Source organism: Papio anubis, chromosome 13 (genome assembly GCF_008728515.1).
Source record: "Papio anubis isolate 15944 chromosome 13, Panubis1.0, whole genome shotgun sequence".
Lineage (NCBI taxonomy): Eukaryota > Metazoa > Chordata > Mammalia > Primates > Cercopithecidae > Papio > Papio anubis.
In genome coordinates this window covers 67750589-67773087 of record NC_044988.1, presented here as the reverse complement: position 1 = coordinate 67773087, position 22499 = coordinate 67750589, and the positions used below count along the sequence as shown (strand labels likewise).

Genomic DNA, 22499 nt, shown 5'->3' with positions numbered 1-22499 from the left:
CAATCTTCTTTACATCAAATAATAATAGAAATGTTGAAGAAGGGAGTGAAGAAGGTAATAAAGAATCATAGAATGCCACATAGCAAAAACAATTATATCTTAAGGAGCAAAGCATTAAATGACTTGACAATTCATCATAATAAATAAATGCTGTATCTTAAACTGGGTGATAGGCAGCTGGATATTGGTTTTTCTATTATTCTTTAAAAGTATCTAACGTGCGGCCGGGCGCGGTGGCTCAAGCCTGTAATCCCAGCACTTTGGGAGGCCGAGACGGGCGGATCACGAGGTCAGGAGATCGAGACTATCCTGGCTAACACAGTGAAACCCCGTCTCTACTAAAAAATACAAAAAAAACTTAGCCGGGCGAGGTGGCAGGCGCCTGTAGTCCCAGCTACTCGGGAGGCTGAGGCAGGAGAATGGCGTGAACCCGGGAGGCGGAGCTTGCAGTGAGCTGAGATCCGGCCACTGCACTCCAGCCTGGGTGACAGAGCGAGACTCCGTCTCAAAAAAAAAAAAAAAAAAAAAAGTATCTAACGTGCTTATGTATGTAGTTTCTATTTGACAATTAAAGTTTAAAAAGAAAAACATTCTGGATGAATAATTTTTTAAATATACATATGATTTTGGTTTCATATGTTTTCATTGGACCATCACAGAGAATCAAAAGCATACTAACCCACTGATGAAGTATTATTGTTTTTTCTTTTAAATTTTATTTTTTCTTTTCTTTTCTTTTTTCTTTTTCTTTTTCTTTCTTTCTGACAGGGCCTCACTCTCGCTCAGGCTGGAATGTAGTGGCATGATCCTTGCTCACTGTACCCTGAACTCCTGGGCTCAAGCGATCCTCTTACCTCAGCCTCCCAAGTAGCTGGGACTACAGGCACCCACCACCACGCTCGGCTAATTCTCTCTTCTTTTAAATTGCCCTGGTTGCCTTCTAGTCTTAGCCTCAGATGCCTCCCTGAGAAGCAGCCTGGAAAATTGGAGAGAGGATTGCATTCTAAGAACAAAAGTCCCAAGCCCTAGCCTTGCCATTTGCTAACATGTGGCTTTGAGTCAGTCACCTGACTTTGAGTAAATCACCTCTCTGAACATCAGTTTCCTTATCTAAAAAATGAGGGTTAAATAAAGTCTACTCTACTGATATCACGGGTTTTTGTGAAGATCAAAATTAGACTAAAGAAGTAAATATGTTTTGGGAATTGTTGAATCACAGAGAAGAATCATAGCAGTCTGTGGAATGAGCAGGGACTTGTGACGTTAGTCTCCCTGCTCTGCCAGTTGCCTGCTGTGTGATCATGTGCGAGTCACTTATCCTCTCTGAGGCTCAGTGTCCTCATCCGAAAAATGCAGATCAGAATCACAGCTACTTCATAGGGTTGCTTTGCAAGTTAAGTGAAGAAGTGAGTGCTAAGCCCTTCACGCAATGCCTGCTCCACGGTACATGCTCATTAGTTCACAATTTCATGAAGTCAAATTATCGAAGCTCAGGTCCCAGCTTTGCCTCTTTTTTTCTCTGTTTTTGAGAAGGGGTCTCCTCTGTCACCCAGGCTGGAGTGCAGTGGTACAATCACAGCTTACTGCAGCCTCAACTTCTCAGGCTCAGTTGATTCTCCTGCCTCAGCCTCCCGAGTAGCTGGGGCCACAGACATGCACCACATGTCTGACTAAATGCCTGACTAATTTTTTGCGTTTTTTTTGTAAAGATGGGGTTTCGCCATGTTGCCCAGGCTGGTCTTGAACTCCTGGCCTCAAGCGATTCTCCTGCCTTGACCTCCCAAAATGCTGGGATTACAGGTGTGCGCCCCTGCACCTGGCTGCTTTGCCTCTTACTAGTTATGGGGTCCCGGGCAAGTCATTATACCTCCCTGAGACTCAGTTTCCCCCACAGGAAACAAAGGCAATAATGTCTCCCTTACCTCCCTCACAAATTGTCACAAGTTCCCCATAAGAATGTGCTGAGCGCAGTGGCTCACACTTATAATCCCAGCACTTTTGGAAGCCAAGGCAAGAGGATCACTTGAGGCCAGGAGTTTGAGACCAGCTTGGGCAAAACAGCGAGACCCCTGTCTCTACTAAAAATAAAAAATAAAAAATAATTACCAGGCATGGTGGCATGTGGGTATAATCTCAGTAGAGATAACCCTGTCTCTACTAAAAATGAAAAAAAAATAGCCAAGCATGGTGGCATGTGGGTATATAATCCCAGCTACTCAGGAGGTAAAGGCAGGAGGATAGCTTGAGCCCGAGTTCCAGGCTGCAGTGAGCTATGATCATGCTACTGTACCCCAGTCTGGGTGACAGAGTGAGACCCTGTCTCTAAGAAAAAGAAAAAAGCCTATGGCCATGGCAGGGGGTGGTAAAAGCCGAACGAACTGCTGTGCATTTCTGAGTAATGAAAAACTAAACCTCATTAACAGAAAAGAGAAATGATTGTTCCCCAAGAGGTTCTAGCCCAGGCTCTCTCTGACTAAAGAGATTTAAAATCTTACAGCAAGTCTATGCACAACACCCCAGAAGGCCTTCTGTTGGAGTGGGGCTTCCAGAACTCACGCAAACGCCAGCCATTCATTTTCCGTTGTTAACTCGGGAAATGCTTTGCAGCCGCTCCACATCACATTAATCTCACCAGCATCTATGTTGAGGCACTTTGTGTCCAAACAGTTTTTCGCCAGGGCTTGGGCACAGCGGCGACCTGGCGCAGACCTGAAGTGGACCCGAGTTCCCAACACACACAGCCCAGGGCCTTTGTATACATCCTGGCACTGGCCACAAACAGTGTTTTGTCAGAAGCTTCCTGAGAAAGTTGCGTTCCATTCATCTTGGCTGAAAGGAACCCTAGATGACAAATACCTCCCTCATTTAATTACAGAAACAGTCAGCAAAGCCGTGGAAAAAGATTAAACCAGCAGAGAAAAGAGCAAGCCTCAATCATTTTCTCATCCCTTTGCATTTGGCCTGAGTTCCTTACCTAGGACTTAGCAACTGTGGCTCCCCTGGTTATACCTGCCTCCTGAAAAAATGGTTTATTTTTGCAGAGAAACTAAACTCGGATGCCCCAAAACAGGTAAAGAATGAATTGCATTTAGGCAAGAATTCGTCAATGGCTTGGAATTTCATAAAGATCCTGAAGCTGGGAGATGCATTTACATTTTTCATCTGGGTTTGTATCTGCAAATGGAAGTGAGGCACAATGGCAATTATCTGAATAAATCAGATTAAATAAAACACACACCCATGCAAGACCAACAGACTCCTTAATCATTTTCTTCGATGTTGGAGAAGCATATATTTTTGTGGTTGCAGAGAACCTTTGAAATCTTTGGTCCAATCCATCACTTTCAGAGACGAGAAAAACAGACATCTAAAAGGAGGAAATGACTTGCCCGTGTTCTGTCAGTTATAGAGACAGGGTTAAGCTCAAGTGTCCCGGCTCCCTAAAGAGGCCTTGTAGCTGCGTGAGCTCCCCACTCCTGTCTGCATTCAGATGCTGCTTGTTAAAGTGGCTCACGGTTCAATATGCAGGTTCAACGCTCACGAAACAACACAGCAGGCTAGAGGCCTCCAGCTGGAGAGAGATGCTCATGGCTGCCTTCCCATCCCATGCTGCTGGTTAAATGTGTCTCTTCCAAAACTTGCTGTGTTTGAGAGGCCCTGGCAGCTGTGGCATAAATTGTTCCCTCCCTGTTCTACTGGATGACCTTTCCAGGCCACAGTTTTTTCAGGTGTAAAATGGATGATAATTTCTACCTTGGATAGTCTGTCTGAAAGTTTTTGTTTGGTTTGGTTTGGTTTGGTTGAGACAAAGTCTTGCTCTGTCACCGAGGCTGGAGTGTGGAGGGCATGATCTCAGCTCACTGCAACCTCTGCTTCCTGGGTTTAAGCGATTGTTCTGCCTCAGCCTCCCAGGTAGCTGGGATTACAGGCGCCCACCACCACGCCTGGCTGACTTTTGTATTTTCAGTAGAGACAGGATTTCACCATGTTGGCCAGGCTGGTCACAAATTCCTGACCTCAAGTGATCTGTGCACCTCGGCCTCCCAAAGTGCTGGGATTACAGGCATGAGCCACTGCCATCCAGCGCTGTCTGAAAGTATCAATCACCAAGTCAGACATGTGTTCATAAAAACTCTCCTTTGGATGGCTTATACTGTGGCTGGCCGATTGGGTGGTTGGTTCATTTCTCCATTCATTCATCCATCCACTGTTAAGCAAGCTTTGCTCTCAGACATGTTAGAGAATGGATTTTTTTGAGTGAGTGTAGGATGAGGAAATAAAAACAAAAATCCTGTCCCCCAGGAAGATTGCAGAGGATCCCCCAGTGCGCAACTCTCCACAAACCCAGTATCTGTGAATTCTCTGGCAATCATAATCATAATCATAGGGAGTCCAGGGGACTTTATGCATCCGTAAAGCCCCAGAGTCCACAAAGTTTTTTACATCCTGCCATCACCCCTCCAAAGCAGGGAGGGCAGAGCTTACAATCTTAGTTCTACAGATGCAAGAAGATCTAGTGGCCTAAGTTTGCACAGCTAGGAAAAGAAAGTGTTGAGGTCCAAACCCAAGGTCTTTGAGTCCAGGGGTCTGAATCACACTCAGCTGCTGCCCGGCTTTGCCAGGATGTCTCTGGGATTCAGGTTGAGGGGCATTTCTGAGGGGCTGTGGTGGTGAGAATGGAGGCAATATGACTCAGCAATACTGGTTCCACTCCATTTCTAAGTTGCATGATCTTAGACAAATTACTTTGTTCTTTTTTTATTGTGATAAAATACACGTAATAAAACTCGCCACATTAACCATTTTAAAGTGGGTTTAAGTGAGTCATTGTCATTGAGTACATTTACAATGTTGTTCAACCATCACCACTATTTAGAGCTGAAATATTTTCATGCTTTCTTGGGCATGAAAGCTTTTGTGCTTTCACCCAAATTTGCTTTGTTGGGCAAGTTTTTTAACCTCTAAGTCTCAGTTTTCGTATCTATAAGCTTTCTAACGGCACCTGCCATAGGGTTGTTGTGAGGATTAGGTGGGATAACTGGGAAGCCTTGGCATAAATAAAAGGTGATGGGTGGGGGGCAGTTATACTAAATTTGTATACTGAGAACTAGGTTATAGGATTTGTACAGGACTGTCTTGACTCTCTAGGATGAAGGACAAAGCTGCTTCACCTTGCCCATATCCTGACTTCAAGGCAACCACTTATAGTGCTTAATTCTTTGTGAATTTGGTCCTTGACACCAAGATTCTGGAGGATTTTGCCACTCCTCTGGCCAGGTGGCCATGGATAGTGCAGGGGAGCCATCAGGCCCTGTGGCCTGGTCATAGGTTGGGTAGTACCTGGATGCCATCATTATCGGAAGCACTCAGGTTAGTTCCTGGGGTGGGAGTGAAAGAACAAGAGCTATTTAAGGATCTTCTGTGGGCCAGGATGTGCTCAAGGATTCCCTGGGCAACTGCTCAAGACAAAGAGGATACTGGTGATCCAGGTTTAGCCTGGCTACAGATTGGGGCAAGCAGAGGGGTGGGCAAAAACCCCACTCAGTGCCAGAGCTGGCCAGTATGGGATGAGCTGGGCAGTCTCATACACCAGCCCCCAGAGGCATGGCAGCACCATCACATTAGAGAGCAGTTTGATGGTACCAATCACGAACCTCAAAAACCTTCACACCACCTTGTGGTTTAAATGCCATCTGAACAATGCGAAAGAGGGTGGCAGGCCCTGCCACATGTTTGGTTAATTCAGACTAAATTTATTTGCGATTTTTCTAATACTTTTACTAAACTAACCTAAACTTTATCTTTGCAATATTTGAGAACATATGGTTTACTAAATAAATAAATGGCATAAACCAAAAATGAAAAAAAAAAAAAAAAAACCAACAACAAGGGTATTTGGCTACCCAATAAAACATTTGGTACCCAATAAAACATTTTTTTAGCTTTCCTTTGAAACTATAAAAACATGGAAAAGAAACCAGGCACAGTGACTCATGCCTGTAATCCCAGCACTTTGGGAGGCCAAGACAGGCGGATCACCTGAGGTCAGGAGTTCAAGACCAGCCTGTCCAACGTGGTAAAACCCCATCTCTACTAAAAATAATAATAATAAAAAAATTAGCTGGGCATGGTGGCGGGTGCCTGTAATCCCTGCTTGGGAGACTGAGGCAGGAGAATCGCTTGAACAATCGGGAGGCGGAGGTTGCAGTGACCGAAGATCGCGCCACTGCATTCCAGCCTGGGCGACAGAGCAAGACTCCATCTCAGAGAAAACCAACCAACCAACCAAACAAGAAAACATGAAAAAGAAAACACACACATACACACACTCTCAGGGAACCAAGAGACCCCACTACTCATTGATATTCTAGATGTTTAGAAGCTTCATTAATTACAAAGTAGATGGCTCTAGATTGAGAAAATCCTAAGCTTTGCTTCCTGGCATTGCAAACCTTGCCTTATAAGATAACAATTGTGTTGAAAATTAACAGATAGACCTTTTCCTCTTTCCCCTACAATCTGAGTTAGACTCAGGACTCATATCAATTAGAAAATCGGACAGCTATTGCCTCTACCTCACAGCTGCTGATCTCTGAGACAACCAAATTGCTTTTTTCTCTTTATTCTCATCTGTCTTTCGCTAAATTCAGACAGAGCTGTACATTCCTATGGGGAAAAAACCTGGATAAGCAGAGGAGGGGAGCACGCTAGATGTGAATTTCATTCTGGGAAGCAGGGACTTCCCATGTGAAATTGTCTAGGCAGGAAAGAAAAACCCTAGCAGCAGTGCAGGAAGGGAATTTAATGTGCTGTGTTGATCTAGAGTAGTAGAAAATTGGGCACTCAGGGTAAAAGATGATGTCACTTATTTAATGTAGACCAGCCTAAGGTGAAAGCCTACTAGACACCAAAAGCTGTGCTTAAATACTTATTCTCCAGCCTTCTGAGAAGTATATGCAATTAAAATGTAAATAGAAAACAGGGCCAAGTGCCGTCCACATGTGTGTGGCTCTTGATAAGCCAAGTCTGAAAACACCTTGATTTTGAGGATGAATACATTTAAAACACCTTTGAAAAAGTACTTCAAAAATAATGAAAAAAAGCACAGTACTCAGAAGAAGTGGAGGAAGAGTCCATCTCTGAAAATGATCTATTGTAGGATAAAGAAGAAAACTTTAGAAAGATGTGTAGCCTCCTCAATCATATGCAGTAAAACAGTGTCCATGAAATAGACAACCTGCAATTGGAGGATGGGGTAGAAAGGGAGATGATCATGAAAAATTCATAGGAAACTAAAAATGTCAATAACACAGTACACATATGTTAAAGACAATAAGGCTTAAAACTGAGGCTGTTGAAAAGCAAATCAAGCAACTCACAGAACAAAGAACCCAAATAGCTAACATGTCTATGTATCGCCACTCAGCCACATTACAGGCAAAGCACTGCAAAATCAAATAATAATGAAGTACCACTTTATCTCTGAAAGATTAACAAAAATTAGGAAATCAGATAATATCAAATATTCACCAGGATGTGAAGATATGAGAATACTTATGTCCTACAGCTAGGATTGTGGATGATACAGCCATTTTACCAGAAAATAGTGAAAGCTAATATGCACTTACCCTGTAATAAAATAGAGTAAAATAAGATGCTCTTCTAGATTGAAGAGGACAAAGACTAAGAGATGCAATTATGAAAGAAAATAGGACAGATATAGATTTGAAGAATGAAAAGACAACATATAGATAATCCTGTGTCCCAGAGGAGAGGCAAGAATATATAGGAATATAAATATAATAAACATACTATATGTGCTGTATTATGTATAATATATACAATATTATAAGTGTAGTATATATAGTAAATATGCTAAATATATTATAAAAATATAAAATATATATACACAATATAATATAGCATAGTCATTTTATATATACTTTTTTTACTGAGTTGGAAATACTTGAGTGTATAGATTGTATACAGGTCATGTATAGGACTCTCTTTGTCACAAATAAAATCAGGAGTGCAATTTTTTTGAATTCCAGGAATAAGGGGAAAAAAAAAATCTTTCAGGCCTCCAGGCAGAGGAAACTGGGTACCTACAAATGAACGACAATCAGTGACAATCAAGCCAGCCCCAAATTTCTCCTCTGCATCACTTTGCAGTTTCAACGCGGAGAAATGATAGCCCAAGAATTGCATGCCCAGGCGAATTCTGCCATGTGTCAGTGCAACACAGGGCCATCCTCAGTAAGTTGTCAACCCTTTATCCTTCTCAAGGTACCTATTAAAAGGTACTCCGGCAGGCTGAGACCTGAGGCAAGATTAATTCACATAGCCAGAACAGAGAAGAGTAGATACAAAGTTGAAAAACAGCAGGAACAAAAGGAAACAAAAAAGGAAAGCATTAAAAAAAAAAAAAAAAGAGATGGGCAACGAGATGATAAATGCAAGGCCAAGTATTTTTTTTTTCACTTGTCTTTTTGTTTTAATTAATTTATTTTTTAATTTTCTTTTTTTATTATACTTTAAGTTCTAGGGTACATGTGCACAACATGCAGGTTTGTTACATACATATACATGTGCCATATTGGTGTGTTGCACCCATTAACTCATCATTTACATTAGGTATATCTCCTAATGCTATCCCTTCCCCTGCCCCCCTCCCCACAATAGGACCCAATGTGTGATGCTCCCCTTCCTGTGTCCAAGTGATCTCATTGTTCAATTCTCACCTATGAGTGAGAACATGTGGTATTTGGTTTTCTGTTCTTGTGATAGTTTGCTGAGAATGATGGTTTACAGCTGCATACATGTCCCTACAAAGGACATGAACTCATCCTTTTTTATGGTTGCATAGTATTCCATGGTGTATATGTGCCACATTTTCTTAATCCAGTCTGTCACTGATGGACATTTGGGTTGATTCCAAGTCTTTGCTATTGTGAATAGTGCCGCAATAAACATACGTGTGCAGTGTCTTTATAGCAGCATGACTTATAATCCTTTGGGTATATCCCCAGTAATGGGATGGCTGGGTCAAATGGTATTTCTCGTTCTAGATCCTTGAGGAATAGCCACACTGTTTTCCACAATGGTTGAACTAGTTTACAGTCCCACCAACAGTGTAAAAGTGTTCATATTTCTCCACATCCTCTCCGGCACCAGTTGTTTCCTGATTTTTTAATGATTGCCATTCTAACTGGTGTGAGATGGTATGTCATTGTAGTTTTGACTTGCATTTCTCTGATGGCCAGTGATGATGAGCATTTTTTCATGTGTCTGTTGGCTGTATGAATGTCTTCTTTTGAGAAGTATCTATTCATATCTTTTGCCCACTTTTTGATGGAGTTGTTTGTTTTTTTTCTTGTAAATTTGATTGAGTTCTTTATAGGTTCTGGATATTAGCCCTTTGTCAGATGAGTGGATTGCAAAAATTTTCTCCCATTCTGTAGGTTGCCTGTTCACTCTGATGGTAGTTTCTTTTGCTGTGCAGAAGCTCTTTAGTTTAATTAGATCCCATTTGTGGATTTTGGCTTTTGTTGCCATTGCTTTTAGTGTTTTAGACTTGCAGTCCTTGCCCATGCCTATGTTCTGGATGGTATTACCTAGGTTTTCTTCTAGGGTTTTTATGGTTTTAGGTCTAACATTTAAGTCTCTAATCCATCTTGAATTAATTTTCATATAAGGAGTAAGGAAAGGATCCAGTTTCAGCTTTCTATTTATGGCTAGCCAATTTTCCCAGCACCATTTATTAAATAGGGAATCCTTTCCCCATTTCTTGTTTTTCTCAGGTTTATCAAAGATCAGATGGCGGTGGATGTGTGGTATTATTTCTGAGGCCTCTGTTCTGTTCCATTGGTCTATATCTCTGTTTTGGTACCAGTACCATGCTGTTTTGGTTACTGTAGCCTTGTAGTATAGTTTGAAGTCAGGTAGCGTGATGCCTCCAGCTTTGTTCTTTTGGCTTAGGATTATCTTGGCAATGCAGGCTCTTTTTTGGTTCCATATGAACTTTAAAGTAGTTTTTTCCAATTCTGTGAAGAAAGTCATTGGTAGTTTGATGGGAATGGCATTGAATCTATAAATTACCTTGGGCAGTATGGCCATTTTCACAAAATTGATTCTTCCTATCCATGAGCATGGTATGTTCTTCCATTTGTTTGTGTCCTCTTTAATTTCACTGAGCAGTGGTTCGTAGTTCTCCTTGAAGAGGTCCTTTACATCCCTTGTAAGTTGGATTCCTAGGTATTTTATTCTCTTTGACGCTATTGTGAATGGGAGTTCATTCATGATTTGGCTGTCTGTTTGTCTGTTACTGGTGTATAAGAATGCTTGTGATTTTTGGACATGGATTTTGTATCCTGAGACTTTGCTGAAGTTGCTTATCAGCTTAAGGAGGTTTTGGGCTGAGACGATGGGGTTTTCTAAATATACAATCATGTCATCTGCAAACAGGGACAATTTGACTTTTTCTTTTCCTAACTGAATACCCTTGATTTATTTCTCTTGCCTGATTGCCCTAGCCAGAACTTCCAACACTGTGTTGAATAGGAGTGGTGAGAGAGGGCATCCCTGTCTTGTGCCAGTTTTCAAGGGGAATGCTTCCAGTTTTTGCCCATTCAGTATGATATTGGCTGTGGGTTTGTCATAAATAGCTCTTATTATTTTGAGATATGTTCCATCAATGCCGAATTTATTGAGAGTTTTTAACATGAAGGGCTGTTGAATTTTGTCAAAAGCCTTTTCTGCATCTATTGAGATAATCATGTGGTTTTTGTCTTTGGTTCTGTTTATATGCTGGATTAGGTTTATTGATTTGCATATGTTGAACCAGCCTTGCATCCCAGGGATGAAGCCCACTTGATCATGGTGGATAAGCTTTTTGATGTGCTGCTGGATTCGGTTTGCCAGTATTTTATTGAGGATTTTTGCATTGATGTTCATCAGGGATATTGGTCTAAAATTCTCTTTTTTGGTTGTATCTCTGTCAGGCTTTGGTATCAGGATGATGTTGGCCTCATAAAATGAGTTAGGGAGGATTCCCTCTTTTTCTATTGATTGGAATAGTTTCAGAAGGAATGGTACCAACTCCTCCTTGTACCTCTGGTAGAATTTGGCTGTGAATCTGTCTGGTCCTGGACTTTTTTTGGTTGGTAGGCTATAAATTATTGCCTCAATTTCAGAGCCTGCTATTGGTCTATTCAGGAATTCAACTTCTTCCTGGTTTAGTGTTGGAAGACTGTAAGTGTCCAGGAAATTATCCATTTCTTCTAGATTTTCTAGTTTATTTGCGTAGAGGTGTTTATAGTATTCTCTGATGGTAGTTTGTATTTCTGTGGGGTCGGTGGTGATATCCCCTTTATCATTTTTTATTGCATCTATTTGATTCTTCTCTCTTTTCTTCTTTATTAGTCTTGCTAGCGGTCTGTCAATTTTGTTGATCTTTTCAAAAAGCAACTCCTGGATTCGTTGATTTTTTGGAGGGTTTTTTGTGTCTCTATCTCCTTCAGTTCTGCTCTGATCTTAGTTATTTCTTGCCTTCTGCTAGCTTTTGAATGTGTTTGCTCTTGCTTCTCTAGTTCTTTTAATTGTGATGTTAGGGTGTCAATTTTAGATCTTTCCTGCTTTCTCTTGTGGGCATTTAGTGCTATAAATTTCCCTCTACACACTGCTTTAAATGTGTCCCAGAGATTCTGATATGTTGTATCTCTGTTCTCATTGGTTTCAAAGAACATCTTTATTTCTGCCTTCATTTCGTTATGTACCCAGTAGTCATTCAGGCGCAGGTTGTTCAGTTTTCATGTAGTTGAGTGGTTTTAATTGAGTTTCTTAGTCTTGAGTTCTAGTTTGATCGCACTGTGGTCTGAGAGACAATTTGTTATAATTTCTGTTCTTGTACATTTGCTGAGGAGTGCTTTACTTCCAACTATGTGGTCAATTTTGGAATAAGTGCAATGTGGTGCTGAGAAGAATGTATATTCTGTTGACTTGGGGTGGAGAGTTCTGTAGATGTCTATTAGGTCCGCTTGGTGCAGAGTTGAGTTCAATTCCTGGATATCCTTGTTAACTTTCTGTCTCATTGATCTGTCTCATGTTGATAGTGGGGTGTTAAAGTCTCCCATTATTATTGTGTGGGAGTCTAAGTCTCCTTGTAAGTCTCTAAGGACTTGCTTTATGAATCTGGGTGCTCCTGTATTGGGTGCATATATATTTAGGATAGTTAGCTCTTCCTGTTGAATTGATCCCTTTACCATTATGTAATGGCCTTCTTTGTCTCTTTTGATCTTTGATGGTTTAAAGTATGTTTTATCAGAGACTAGTATTGCAACCCCTGCTTTTTTTTGTTCTCCATTTGCTTGGTAGATCTTCCTCCATCCCTTTATTTTGAGCCTATGTGTGTCTCTGCATGTGAGATGGGTCTTCTGAATACAGCAAACTGATGGGTCCTGACTTTTTATCCAATTTGCCAGTCTGTGTCTTTTAATTGGAGCATTTAGTCCATTTACATTTAAGGTTAATATTGTTATGTGTGAACTTGATCCTGTCATCATGATATTAGCTGGTTATTTTGCTCGCTAGTTGATGCAGTTTCTTCCTAGCATCAATGGACTTTACATTTTGACATGTTTTTGCAATGGCTGGTACCTGTTGTTCCTTTCTATGTTTAGTGCTTCCTTCAGGATCTCTTGTAGGGCAGGCCTGGTAACAAAATCTCTAAGCATTTGCTTGTCTGTAAAGGATTTTATTTCTCCTTCACTTATGAAACTTAGTTTGGCTGGATATGAAATTCTGGGTTGAAAATTCTTTTCTTTAAGAATGTTGCATATTGGCCCCCACTCTCTTCTGGCTTGTAGAGTTTCTGCCGAGAGATCTGCTGTTAGTCTGATGGGCTTCCCTTTGTGGGTAACCCGGCCTTTCTCGCTGGCTGCCCTTAACATTTTTTCCTTCATTTCAACTTTGGTGAATCTGACAATTATGTGTCTTGGAGTTGCTCTTCTTGAGGAGTATCTTTGTGGTGTTCTCTGTATTTCCTGAATTTGAATGTTGGCCTGCCTTACCAGGTTGGGGAAATTCTCCTGGATGATATCCTGCAGAGTGTTTTCCAACTTGGTTCCATTCTCCCCATCACTTTCAGGCACACCAATCAGATGTAGATTTGGTCTTTTCACATAATCCCATACTTCTTGGAGGCTTTGTTCATTTCTTTTTACTCTTTTTTCTCCACACTTCTCTTCTCACCTCATTTCATTCATTTGATCTTCAATTGCTGATACTCTTTCTTCCAGTTGATCGTGTTGGTTACTGAAGCTTGTGCATTTGTCACGTATTTCTCGTGTTATGGTTTTCATCTCTGTCAGTTCTTTTAAGGTCTTCTCTGCATTGATTATTCTAGTTATCCATTCTTCCATTCTTTTTTCAAGGTTTTTGGTTTCTTTGCGCTGGTTACATAGTTCCTCCTTTAGCTCTAAGAAGTTTGATTGACCGAAGCCTTCTTCTCTCAACTCATCAAAGTCATTCTCCGTCCAGCTTTGTTCCGTTGCTGCCGATGAGCTGCGTTCCTTTGGAGGGGGAGATGCGCTCTGATTTTTTGAATTTCCAGCTTTTCTGCCCTGCTTTTTCCCCATCTTTGTGGTTTTATCTGCCTTTGGTCTTTGATGACAGTGACGTACTGATGGGGTTTTGGTGTGGGTGTCCTTTCTGTTTGTTAGTTTTCCTTCTAACAGTCAGGACCCTCAGCTGTAGGTCTGTTGGAGTTTGCTTGAGGTTCACTCCAGACCCTGTTTGCCTGGGTATCAGCAGCGGAGGCTGCAGAAGATAGAATATTGCTGAACAGTGAGTGTTTCGTCTGATTCTCGCTCTGGAAGCTTTGTCTCAGGGGTGTACCCCGCCGTGTGAGGTGTGAGGTGTCAGTCTGCGCCTAGTAGGGGATGTCTCCCAGTTAGGCTACTCAGGGGTCAGGGACCCACTTGAGCAGGCAGTCTGTCTGTTCTCAGATCTCAACCTCCGTGTTGGGAGATCCACTACTCTCTTCAAAGCTATCAGACAGGGGCATTTACCTCTGCCGAGGTTTCTACTGCTTTTTGTTTAGCTATGCCTTGTCCCCAGAGGAAGAGTCTACAGAGGCAAGCCGGCCTCCTTGAGCTGTGGTGGGCTCCACCCAATTCGAGCTTCCTGGTGGCTTTGTTTACCCACTTAAGCCTCAGCAATGGCGGGCGCCCCTCCCTGAGCCTGGCTACTGCCTTGCAGTTAAATCTCAGACTGCTGTGCTAGCAATGAGGGAGGCTCCGTGGGCATGGGACCCCCTGGGCCAGGTGTGGGATATAATCTCCTGGTGTGCTGTTTGCTAAGACCCTTGGTAAAGCGCAGTATTAGGGTGGGAGTTACCCGATTTTCCAGGTGCTGTGTGTCTCAGTTTCCCCTGGCTAGGAAAAGGGATTCCCTTCCCCCTTGTGCTTCCCAGGTGAAGCGATGCCTTGCCCTGCTTCAGCTCTGCCTGGTTGGGCTGCACCAGCTGACCAGCACCAATTGTCCTGGCACTCCCCAGTGAGATGAAACCCGGTACCTCAGTTGAAAATGCAGAAATCACCCGTCTTCTGTGTCACTCACGCTGGGAGCTGGAGGCTGGAGCTGTTCCTATTTGGCCATCTTGGGCGTGTCCCCCCAAGGCCAAGTATTTACTACAGCAGTAAACATACATATTTTAAAATCTGTCTGTATGTTCTTTTCAAGATGTGTATTTTAAAATGATCTTAATAGAATACAAATAAAAGGAGGTTAAAAAAGTGACAGGCAAATGCAAGCAAAATTACAGTAAGGGTTGCCATATTAATAACAAGTGAGATACAGTATCAAACAAAAAGCAATAAAATGACAAAGAGGTTTATTTTACCTTGATAAATATTTCAATCTTCACTCGCTCAATGAATATCTATTAAGTGCCTGTTATTTGCACTAGGCAAAAGTATACGTTGCTGAAAAATGAAGATATAATTGTGATGAACATTTATGCTCAAAACAAGAAAAAAGGAACACATATAAAGCAAAAACAGTTGAAATACATGAAGAAATGGTCAGAGACAATAGAGAAAAATTTAACAAACTTCTCAGCCTTTGATAGATGAAGTAAACAAAAATACAAAGCATATGATAATATAATTAGTTTGGTTATATCTATTATGCATAAGTAGTCTAATAAAGAATTCTATAGCTTATGACTAGAGATTTCATCTTTTTTCCAGCCACCATGGAACTTGTACAGAAGTTGATTGTATAATAGGCCACAAAGAAAATCTCAATAAATTCCAAAAGCAGACACTGCACTTGCCAAATTCTCAAAATAATGCAATAAAACTAGAAATTATAACAAAACTATAAATTAAATTTTAAAATACTCTCCGAATAAATCCTTGGCTAGGAATTAACTTAGAGCCTCAATCACAATCTGTTCGTTATGCGAAACAAGGCAGGAGAGCTCAGAAAGCTTGGTCTCCAAGTTAGGGCCCTAATGCTCACAGCCCTGGTGGTGCCAGATGCTGGGTGACTGAGATAGGGGAAGAAGGCCTGGGGAGCATGTAGGAGGCAGGTAGGTAGTCATCCATGGGAGCAAGTGCACTAGTGTTATGGTCCTATAGACCCGGGTTCAAGTCCTGCTTCCACCTCTTATTAGCTATAGTGGAATTTTGAGATCTCATTTTGGGGCTGCAGTCTGCTTATTCAAAACCAGGGGTGTTGAACTGCATCTGTGGCCCTCAATCCTCACTGAGCATCATAATCACCTGGAAAATTTTTAAATAATACTGATGCTTGGGCTAGATGCCCAGAGATTCTGATTCAGTTAGTTTGGAGTGGGACCAAGTCATCAGTATTCTTTAAAACCTCCCCAGATAACTCCAGTGTGCTGAGAACCCCAGAGCTAGATGATTTCTCAGATGTCTGTTAGTTCTGAAGTCCAGCAGTACTACTGGGCACCTGCAGTTTTTGCCCATGGAAGAAAGTTTCAGGAGACCAAAGCCAGAGGAACAGTGACGCAAAGCAATCTAATCAAGGCGTGCATTATCTCAAATGGTGCAGAAAATGTCAGCGCCAGTTAATATTTTGCACCCAACATGATTTAGACCCGGGGCACATATTGTACTCCAAGCCTATCGTAAACACAATGGGCCATTTATTCACTGAACAGTAACCACGGTAATTACCCACAGGGAAAACATATGAGGTTGTTCAAGCAACAATTAATTGTGGACCTGGAACTAATGGGACAATAACGGTAAAGTAGCAACCAGAGTGTGATTCAGAAATCACGTCAGAAAACCAATATTTTCCAAATTGTATTAGATAAGCATTTTGGGGGATGTGATGGTATGTATGATGTCCCTGTCCTGAAATAGTTGCTCCCAGGTTTTTCTAATACCTCCTTCCCCTACTTGTGAGCATAGGAGGCTTGCAGTGTTGTTTTAATCTCGTGAGAAGAATCACAGACAGTAGGTTTGAGGGGACTGTAGAGAGCTTCTATTTCCCGCACTCACTATGGGACCTCAATGTCACCTGAAGGCAGGTGCGCAGACTTTGATTTGGTTGGAATGATCTTCTTTGTTAGTCTGATGGAAGCCACTGATTCTTTTTTTCAGAAAAATGTGCATGTCTGTCTGCACATACATGGCCATGCAAATGCTTTCCTACAGTTTTTAGGAGATTCACAGACACTTTGAAGCCCTTCTGTTCTCACTAGGTCGTGGTCCAGTCTCTGCTTGCACACCTCCAGACACAGGGATCTCACTACTTCTGAGGGCAGGTTTTCCATGGCCAGACAACTCTAATGTGAGTGTTCCTCAGTGTGTCCAGTTGAAATTTCTCTCTCTCATTAGTCCTCTTCTACCCAGAATCTTTGAACATTGACAAAAGTCATTCTACCCTTGACCTTTACCGGTCTTGGGGTGTCTCTATCTTTGTTGGATCTTAGAAGTTGGTTTCTACAGGGGCTCTGTAGCTTCAGGTAATGGCTGAATTACTGTTGTGTGGTCAGCTCCAATAGAGAGCAGATCCAGCAAGTCTAGATAGTGGCTGTCTACCCTCTAAACCAGACATGGAAGGGGACAAATCTCTACTGCACCCCACAAACTTTTGTAAGGGGAAAGTGGTTCTAGGGTGACAGAAGAAGCAATAAAGCAACTTCAGCTGGAGGCTGAAGGTACCAGATGTCGTTTCCCCGGATGCTGAAATTGGACCCTAGGATGTATCAAATCCAGAGCTCCTGCTGGGATAAGCAAGGGTTTGGGGAGATGGCTGGTGGCAGCAAAGACTGAGCTTGCTTCATCCATGCTCTCTCTGGGTCAAAGGTTTGAATGAAACCTTTTTTAAAAGAAGAGAAGGAGGGAGGGAGGGAGGAAGGAAGGACAGACAGACTAGAAGAAACCATGGAGAAATTATTTTATAATCTCAGAGTAAGAGAGGCCTTTCTTAAATATGACACAAAACCTGAAGTCATAAAGGAAAAAAACTGATAAATTCATCCTCATAAAAAAAAAACATGTCTACATGGAAATGGCACTATAAACAACATCAAGAAACAAAGTACAAACTGGGAGAAAAATTAGCAACTTATAAAGGGTTAATTTTCTTAATATAAAAGATCATTTCTATAAACTGATAAGGAAGACTAAAAGTCAAATTAGAAAACAAGCAAAAAATGTAAACTGTTTCCAGAAAGGAACTACCATTACTTTTACACATAGGAAGAAGCTGGGTGCGATGGCACGCCTGTAGTCATAGTGACTCAGGAGACTGAGGCCAGAGGCTTGAGCCCAGGGGTTCAAAACCAGACTAGGCAACATAGACCCCTTCTCTAAAAAGATTTTTAAATTAGCTAGGCATAGAGGCATACCCCTATAGTCCTAGCTACTCCAGAGACTGAGGCAGGTGGGGATCGCTGGAACCCAGGAGTTCCAGGCTGCAGTGAGCTATGATAGCACCACTGTACTCCAGTCTGGGCAACAGAATGGACCCTGTCTCTAAATAATAAATAAAATTTTAAAAAGTAGAAGAAAGACTCAACCTCATTCACACTAAGAAAAATGCAAATTAGAACTATAACAAGATACCATCTTTTCACCATCATACTGCAAAGATCAAAAACTATGATAACTACCTTCTGTGGCTCAGGCTAAGGGAAGGAACAGAGATCAGAGGAAGTGTTATGGAAGAGGTGACATTTAGGTTGGGCCTTCAGGGACAGACAATTAAAATCCAATTTAACAACTTAACTGGCACTTAAAAGAAAAAGAAGAAATAATAAAGAGATCGATGGACAGCTTTGACTACCAAGTGTAAATTAAAATACACACACATAAAATGTAAAGGCAAACACAAACTGAGATATTTGCAACAACTATAATAGCCTGAGTTTAAATGCTATACATATAAAATATCTTCATTAAATTCAATCAGAAAAGCATTAGAATACCACTCAAAAAATAAACAAAGGACATGAAAAAGTAATTGCTAAAATAGGATATGCTACTAGTTAATAACCATAGGAAAAAGTTCAGCATTATCTATAATCATGAATGCGATGATTCAGGGTTTTATTTGGTGATAAATCATTATAAAATTAGAATAACATTTTTTACTCCCTCTGTTGGCAAAGATATGGTGAGATTGGCCCTCTAATCATTCTTGGCTAGTAAATTTGCAAACTGATAAAATATTTTTTGGAAATAAGTATAAATCTTTAAAGACTCATATTCTTTATCTGGGAAATTTTACATCACAGATTCTATCTTATGGAAACATCCCAAAATATAGAACAAAAAATGCTATGTACAAAGATGCCTGTAGAATAATATGATGATAATGACAAATTAGAAATAATAGAAATAACCCCAAATTAGAAACGATTCAGTAAATTATGGTATATTCATATGCTGGAATATTGTGCAGCTATTATAATGTTTGCAAAGAGTTTTTAAGGATACTGTTAAATGGGGAAAAACAGTTCAATTGTGCATGTAGAATGATTTCAGGATCTTTTTTAAAAATCCAATCACTGTGCATAGAAAAAGGACTGGGAAGGAATAGACGATAACATGAATGATGGTTCTTTAGGGAAGGGTAGATCATTGGCTATTTTTTCCCTTCTTTCTTCTTATTTTGCATTTTTAAACGTTCCCTTCCATTATGGTATGTTACTCTTACAATAAAAAAGTTTTAAAAATATCTGTCCCCATGTGTTTATGCTCCAAGTTGAAACTAACAGTCTCTATTCCAGTAGGAAAGACGCTGGGTCACAGCTGCGAGGCTCATCAGTAAGAAGTATTGTCTCTTTTGTGTCTTTCAGCTTTCTTTTGCTGCAACCACGCCTGTTCTAGCCGATAAGAAAAAATACCCTTATTTCTTTCGGACCGTCCCATCAGACAACGCGGTGAATCCAGCCATTCTGAAGTTGCTCAAGCACTACCAGTGGAAGCGCGTGGGCACGCTGACGCAAGACGTTCAGAGGTTCTCTGAGGTACGCTCGGCTCGTGTGGACACGGCCTCCCTTACTGCTTGCTGCTGTCATCTAGCAAGAGGCAATGTGGCTTAGTCAGGGATGGGTACTGTCACAGGGCTTTTAAGCAAGTGTTGGTTAGTGCGATCAAAGCTGTTTCACCGTTGACAAAATAGAGCTGGTAGCTGAGGAATTTCACTGTGCATGGGACTGGTGGAAACCATCATCAGGAGTGGACCTTCCCTGTCATTCTTTTTCTTGGCTACATCATGTGGCTTATTCCCTCAGTGCCCCTGTGGGCTCGTCATTGTTATTGATGCTGTCATGACCATCTAAGATCACAGAGTTCCACCAGGGGGTGTTCACCTGTGAGGAGAGTTTGGGGGAAGGGCTGGCTTGGACCGAAGATGCCAATGTCTTCTTGGATGGGGTAGAGTTTTGTTTGTTCTAAATGACTTACAAACACACCTTAATACATGGTAGGTGATTTTTTTGTTTTGTGTATGTGTTTTGTGGTGGAAAAAAAAAAAAAGCCAAAATAGAGGTAGGAAAACTGTAAACGTGTTGCTTTGCCCCAAGCCACCTAAATCATGCTTTCTCTCTGAAAGTTAACTTCGGCTTTCACTTTGGGGTTCATCTGCCTAGAACTTTTTCAATGTATTTGTTTTAAAGCCAAATGACTTCATACCATGTATATTCTTTTTTCACTTTACAACAGATCTTAGAAGCCTTGATTAACCTCATGGTTTTCAAGGGACCTGGTGTTCTGTCAGATGGGTATATCATAACTTACTGAGCCAGCCCCTCTGAACATTGACCACTTTTCAATGGCACAGCCATACTCTCATGCCTAGGTGTGCGTCTCGGCAGTAGACTTCTAGAAGTGGAATTGCTGGGCCATTTAAAATTTTGAGAGGGACGGACCTCCAAAAAGGCAGTTCTAATTTCTAGTCCCACCAACAGCATTTGAAAATTCCCATTTTCACATATCCTTACTAACAGTGGATATTAGCAAATATTTGAAACATTAGCCTCACTCAGATGAGTACAAAATGACCTGTCTCTTTTCCCATTTGCTTTGTGCCTCCCACTTTCCTTTCTGTTCCCATGCGTGCTTTTGATACTTGGAGCCTCCAAAAACACAAGACAAACCAAGTGTTCTTAGCAGCCCAAGAGAAATAAACTTTAGCTGTGCGGAGAATTTCCATGTGTGAGTCAGGGGTCTAGACAGACCTCAGCGGGAGCGGTGGGGGGAGACACACAGCCTCTTACCAGCCTGGCAATGGGGAAAGGCCAGGCAGGGTGGCAAGAAAGTTGGGAGCAGAGCAGGGCTGGTAATCAGCAGACCTGGTTTCCACTCCAGCTCTGCACTTACCTTCTGAGGTTCTTGCCCCCTGTCTCTTCCATGGGAAAGAGAGACCACTTCATACATTGGCTGTGTGACCTGGGAGAAGTTACCTCACTTCTCTGAGCTTCGATTCCTCCCCTGTAAAATGGGGACAATAACCTCTTGCATGCCTCCCTGCAGGGCTTCTGCCAAAATCCAATGAGTAATGGATTTGAAAGAGCTTTGTAAACTGTAAAGTTCATACACAGAGAGGGTTGTTTTTGGAGGTGCTTGAAAAGTGGAAGTGTTGGGCCCCACTGTCTGTGGGTATCCAAACAAGGCAAGCTTTTCCCAGGCAAGACTGCTCCTCACCTTCCCACCTCTCTGTTTCTCAGCCCCTAGGAGGAGGCACAAAGGGAACTTGACCTCCAGCGGGAGTGACTCATTGCCAAACGCTAAAGAGGCTTTTACTGAAAGGCCGCCTTCATAGAGAAGCGAGAAATGTTCTAAAATGAGAGTGAAACAGGTGGATGGTGGAGGATAGGAAGGACTCATCCCATGGCCCCATTAACAATGGACTTTGCCAGGATTTGGAGAAATCTGCTTTTTTCTTTTTCTTTTTTTCTTTCTTTCTTTTTTTTTTTTTTTTTTGAGACAAAGTGTCGCTCTGTCGCCAGGCTAGAGTGCACTGGCGTGATCTCGGCTCACTGCAACTTCCACCTCCTGGGTTTAAGTGATTCTCCTACCTCAGCCTCCTGAGTAGCTGGGACTACAGGCACGTGCCACCACACTCAGCTAATTTGTGTATTTTTAGTAGAGACAGGGTTTCACCATATTGGCTAGGATGGTCTAGATCTCTTGACCTCTTGAACTGCCCACCTCGGCCTCCCAAAGTGCTGGGATTACAGGCATGAGCCACCGTGCCCGGCCAGACCTGATTTTTTCTAATAGCATGTTTGGCTGTCAGAGTGTGAAGGACCCTTAGAGACATATCTCCTACCCTCTTCATTTTGTAGAAGGAGAAACTAAGGCCCAGAGAGGGAAGGGGACAAAGTTCAAGGCGTCAAGGCACCTCTGAAGTCATGAAAGATTGTTCACAGAAAAGTCAGGACTAAATTTTGGGGTCCTGAACCCCTCAGTTCAGACTTCCCATTGCTCCTTCTTTTCTTCTCTAGCTTCCCGGAATTGCATGGGAACTACCTGCCGGCAGCCTCAAGAGGTTTGAAATTCCCACCAGACTGGGTCTAAAGAGGGTAAATTGTGGGCCTTGACATTGGTTGGGTGCCGTATAGATTCCCAAAAACTCTCACAGACAGCCACCCTGTAAGGAGGAGTGATGGTTCCCATTTTACAGATGGGGAAACTGAGGTTTGCAGAGGGTGGGAGGCCTCTTGCCCCAGGGCACATGCTGGTAAAGAGCCCAGGCAGGGCTGGAAGCTGTACCATCAGGCTGTTGTGTGTCCTTGCTACATGGTCCTCACTGGGTAATCTCAGGTCTTGACTGTTGGGTAGCACATCTTTCCCCTTGCACAGCCGTGTCGGGGCCCTCAGCCAGGGATTCAGGGCATCTCAGTGGGAAACCTCTCTTCCCGAGGACAGGATGCTGCTTGCTGGTATTGCTGGCAAGGACCCCTCTTGATTTAAATCTCTCAGCCCAGCTGACTCCTCTCTGTGCCCAAG

At 42.1% G+C, this 22499-nt stretch overlaps 1 protein-coding gene across 2 annotated transcripts in view; it reads left to right on the top strand.

The window, feature by feature from the left end:
- GABBR2 (gamma-aminobutyric acid type B receptor subunit 2) overlaps nucleotides 1–22499 on the top strand; it is a 416448-nt gene that overhangs the window by 153933 nt on the left and 240016 nt on the right. For both annotated transcript variants that reach the window (XM_021927328.2, XM_031654347.1), the window contains exon 3: nucleotides 19343–19513. In XM_021927328.2, the coding sequence (XP_021783020.2) occupies nucleotides 19343–19513 (171 nt within the window). The remainder of the gene's footprint in view (nucleotides 1–19342; nucleotides 19514–22499) is intronic.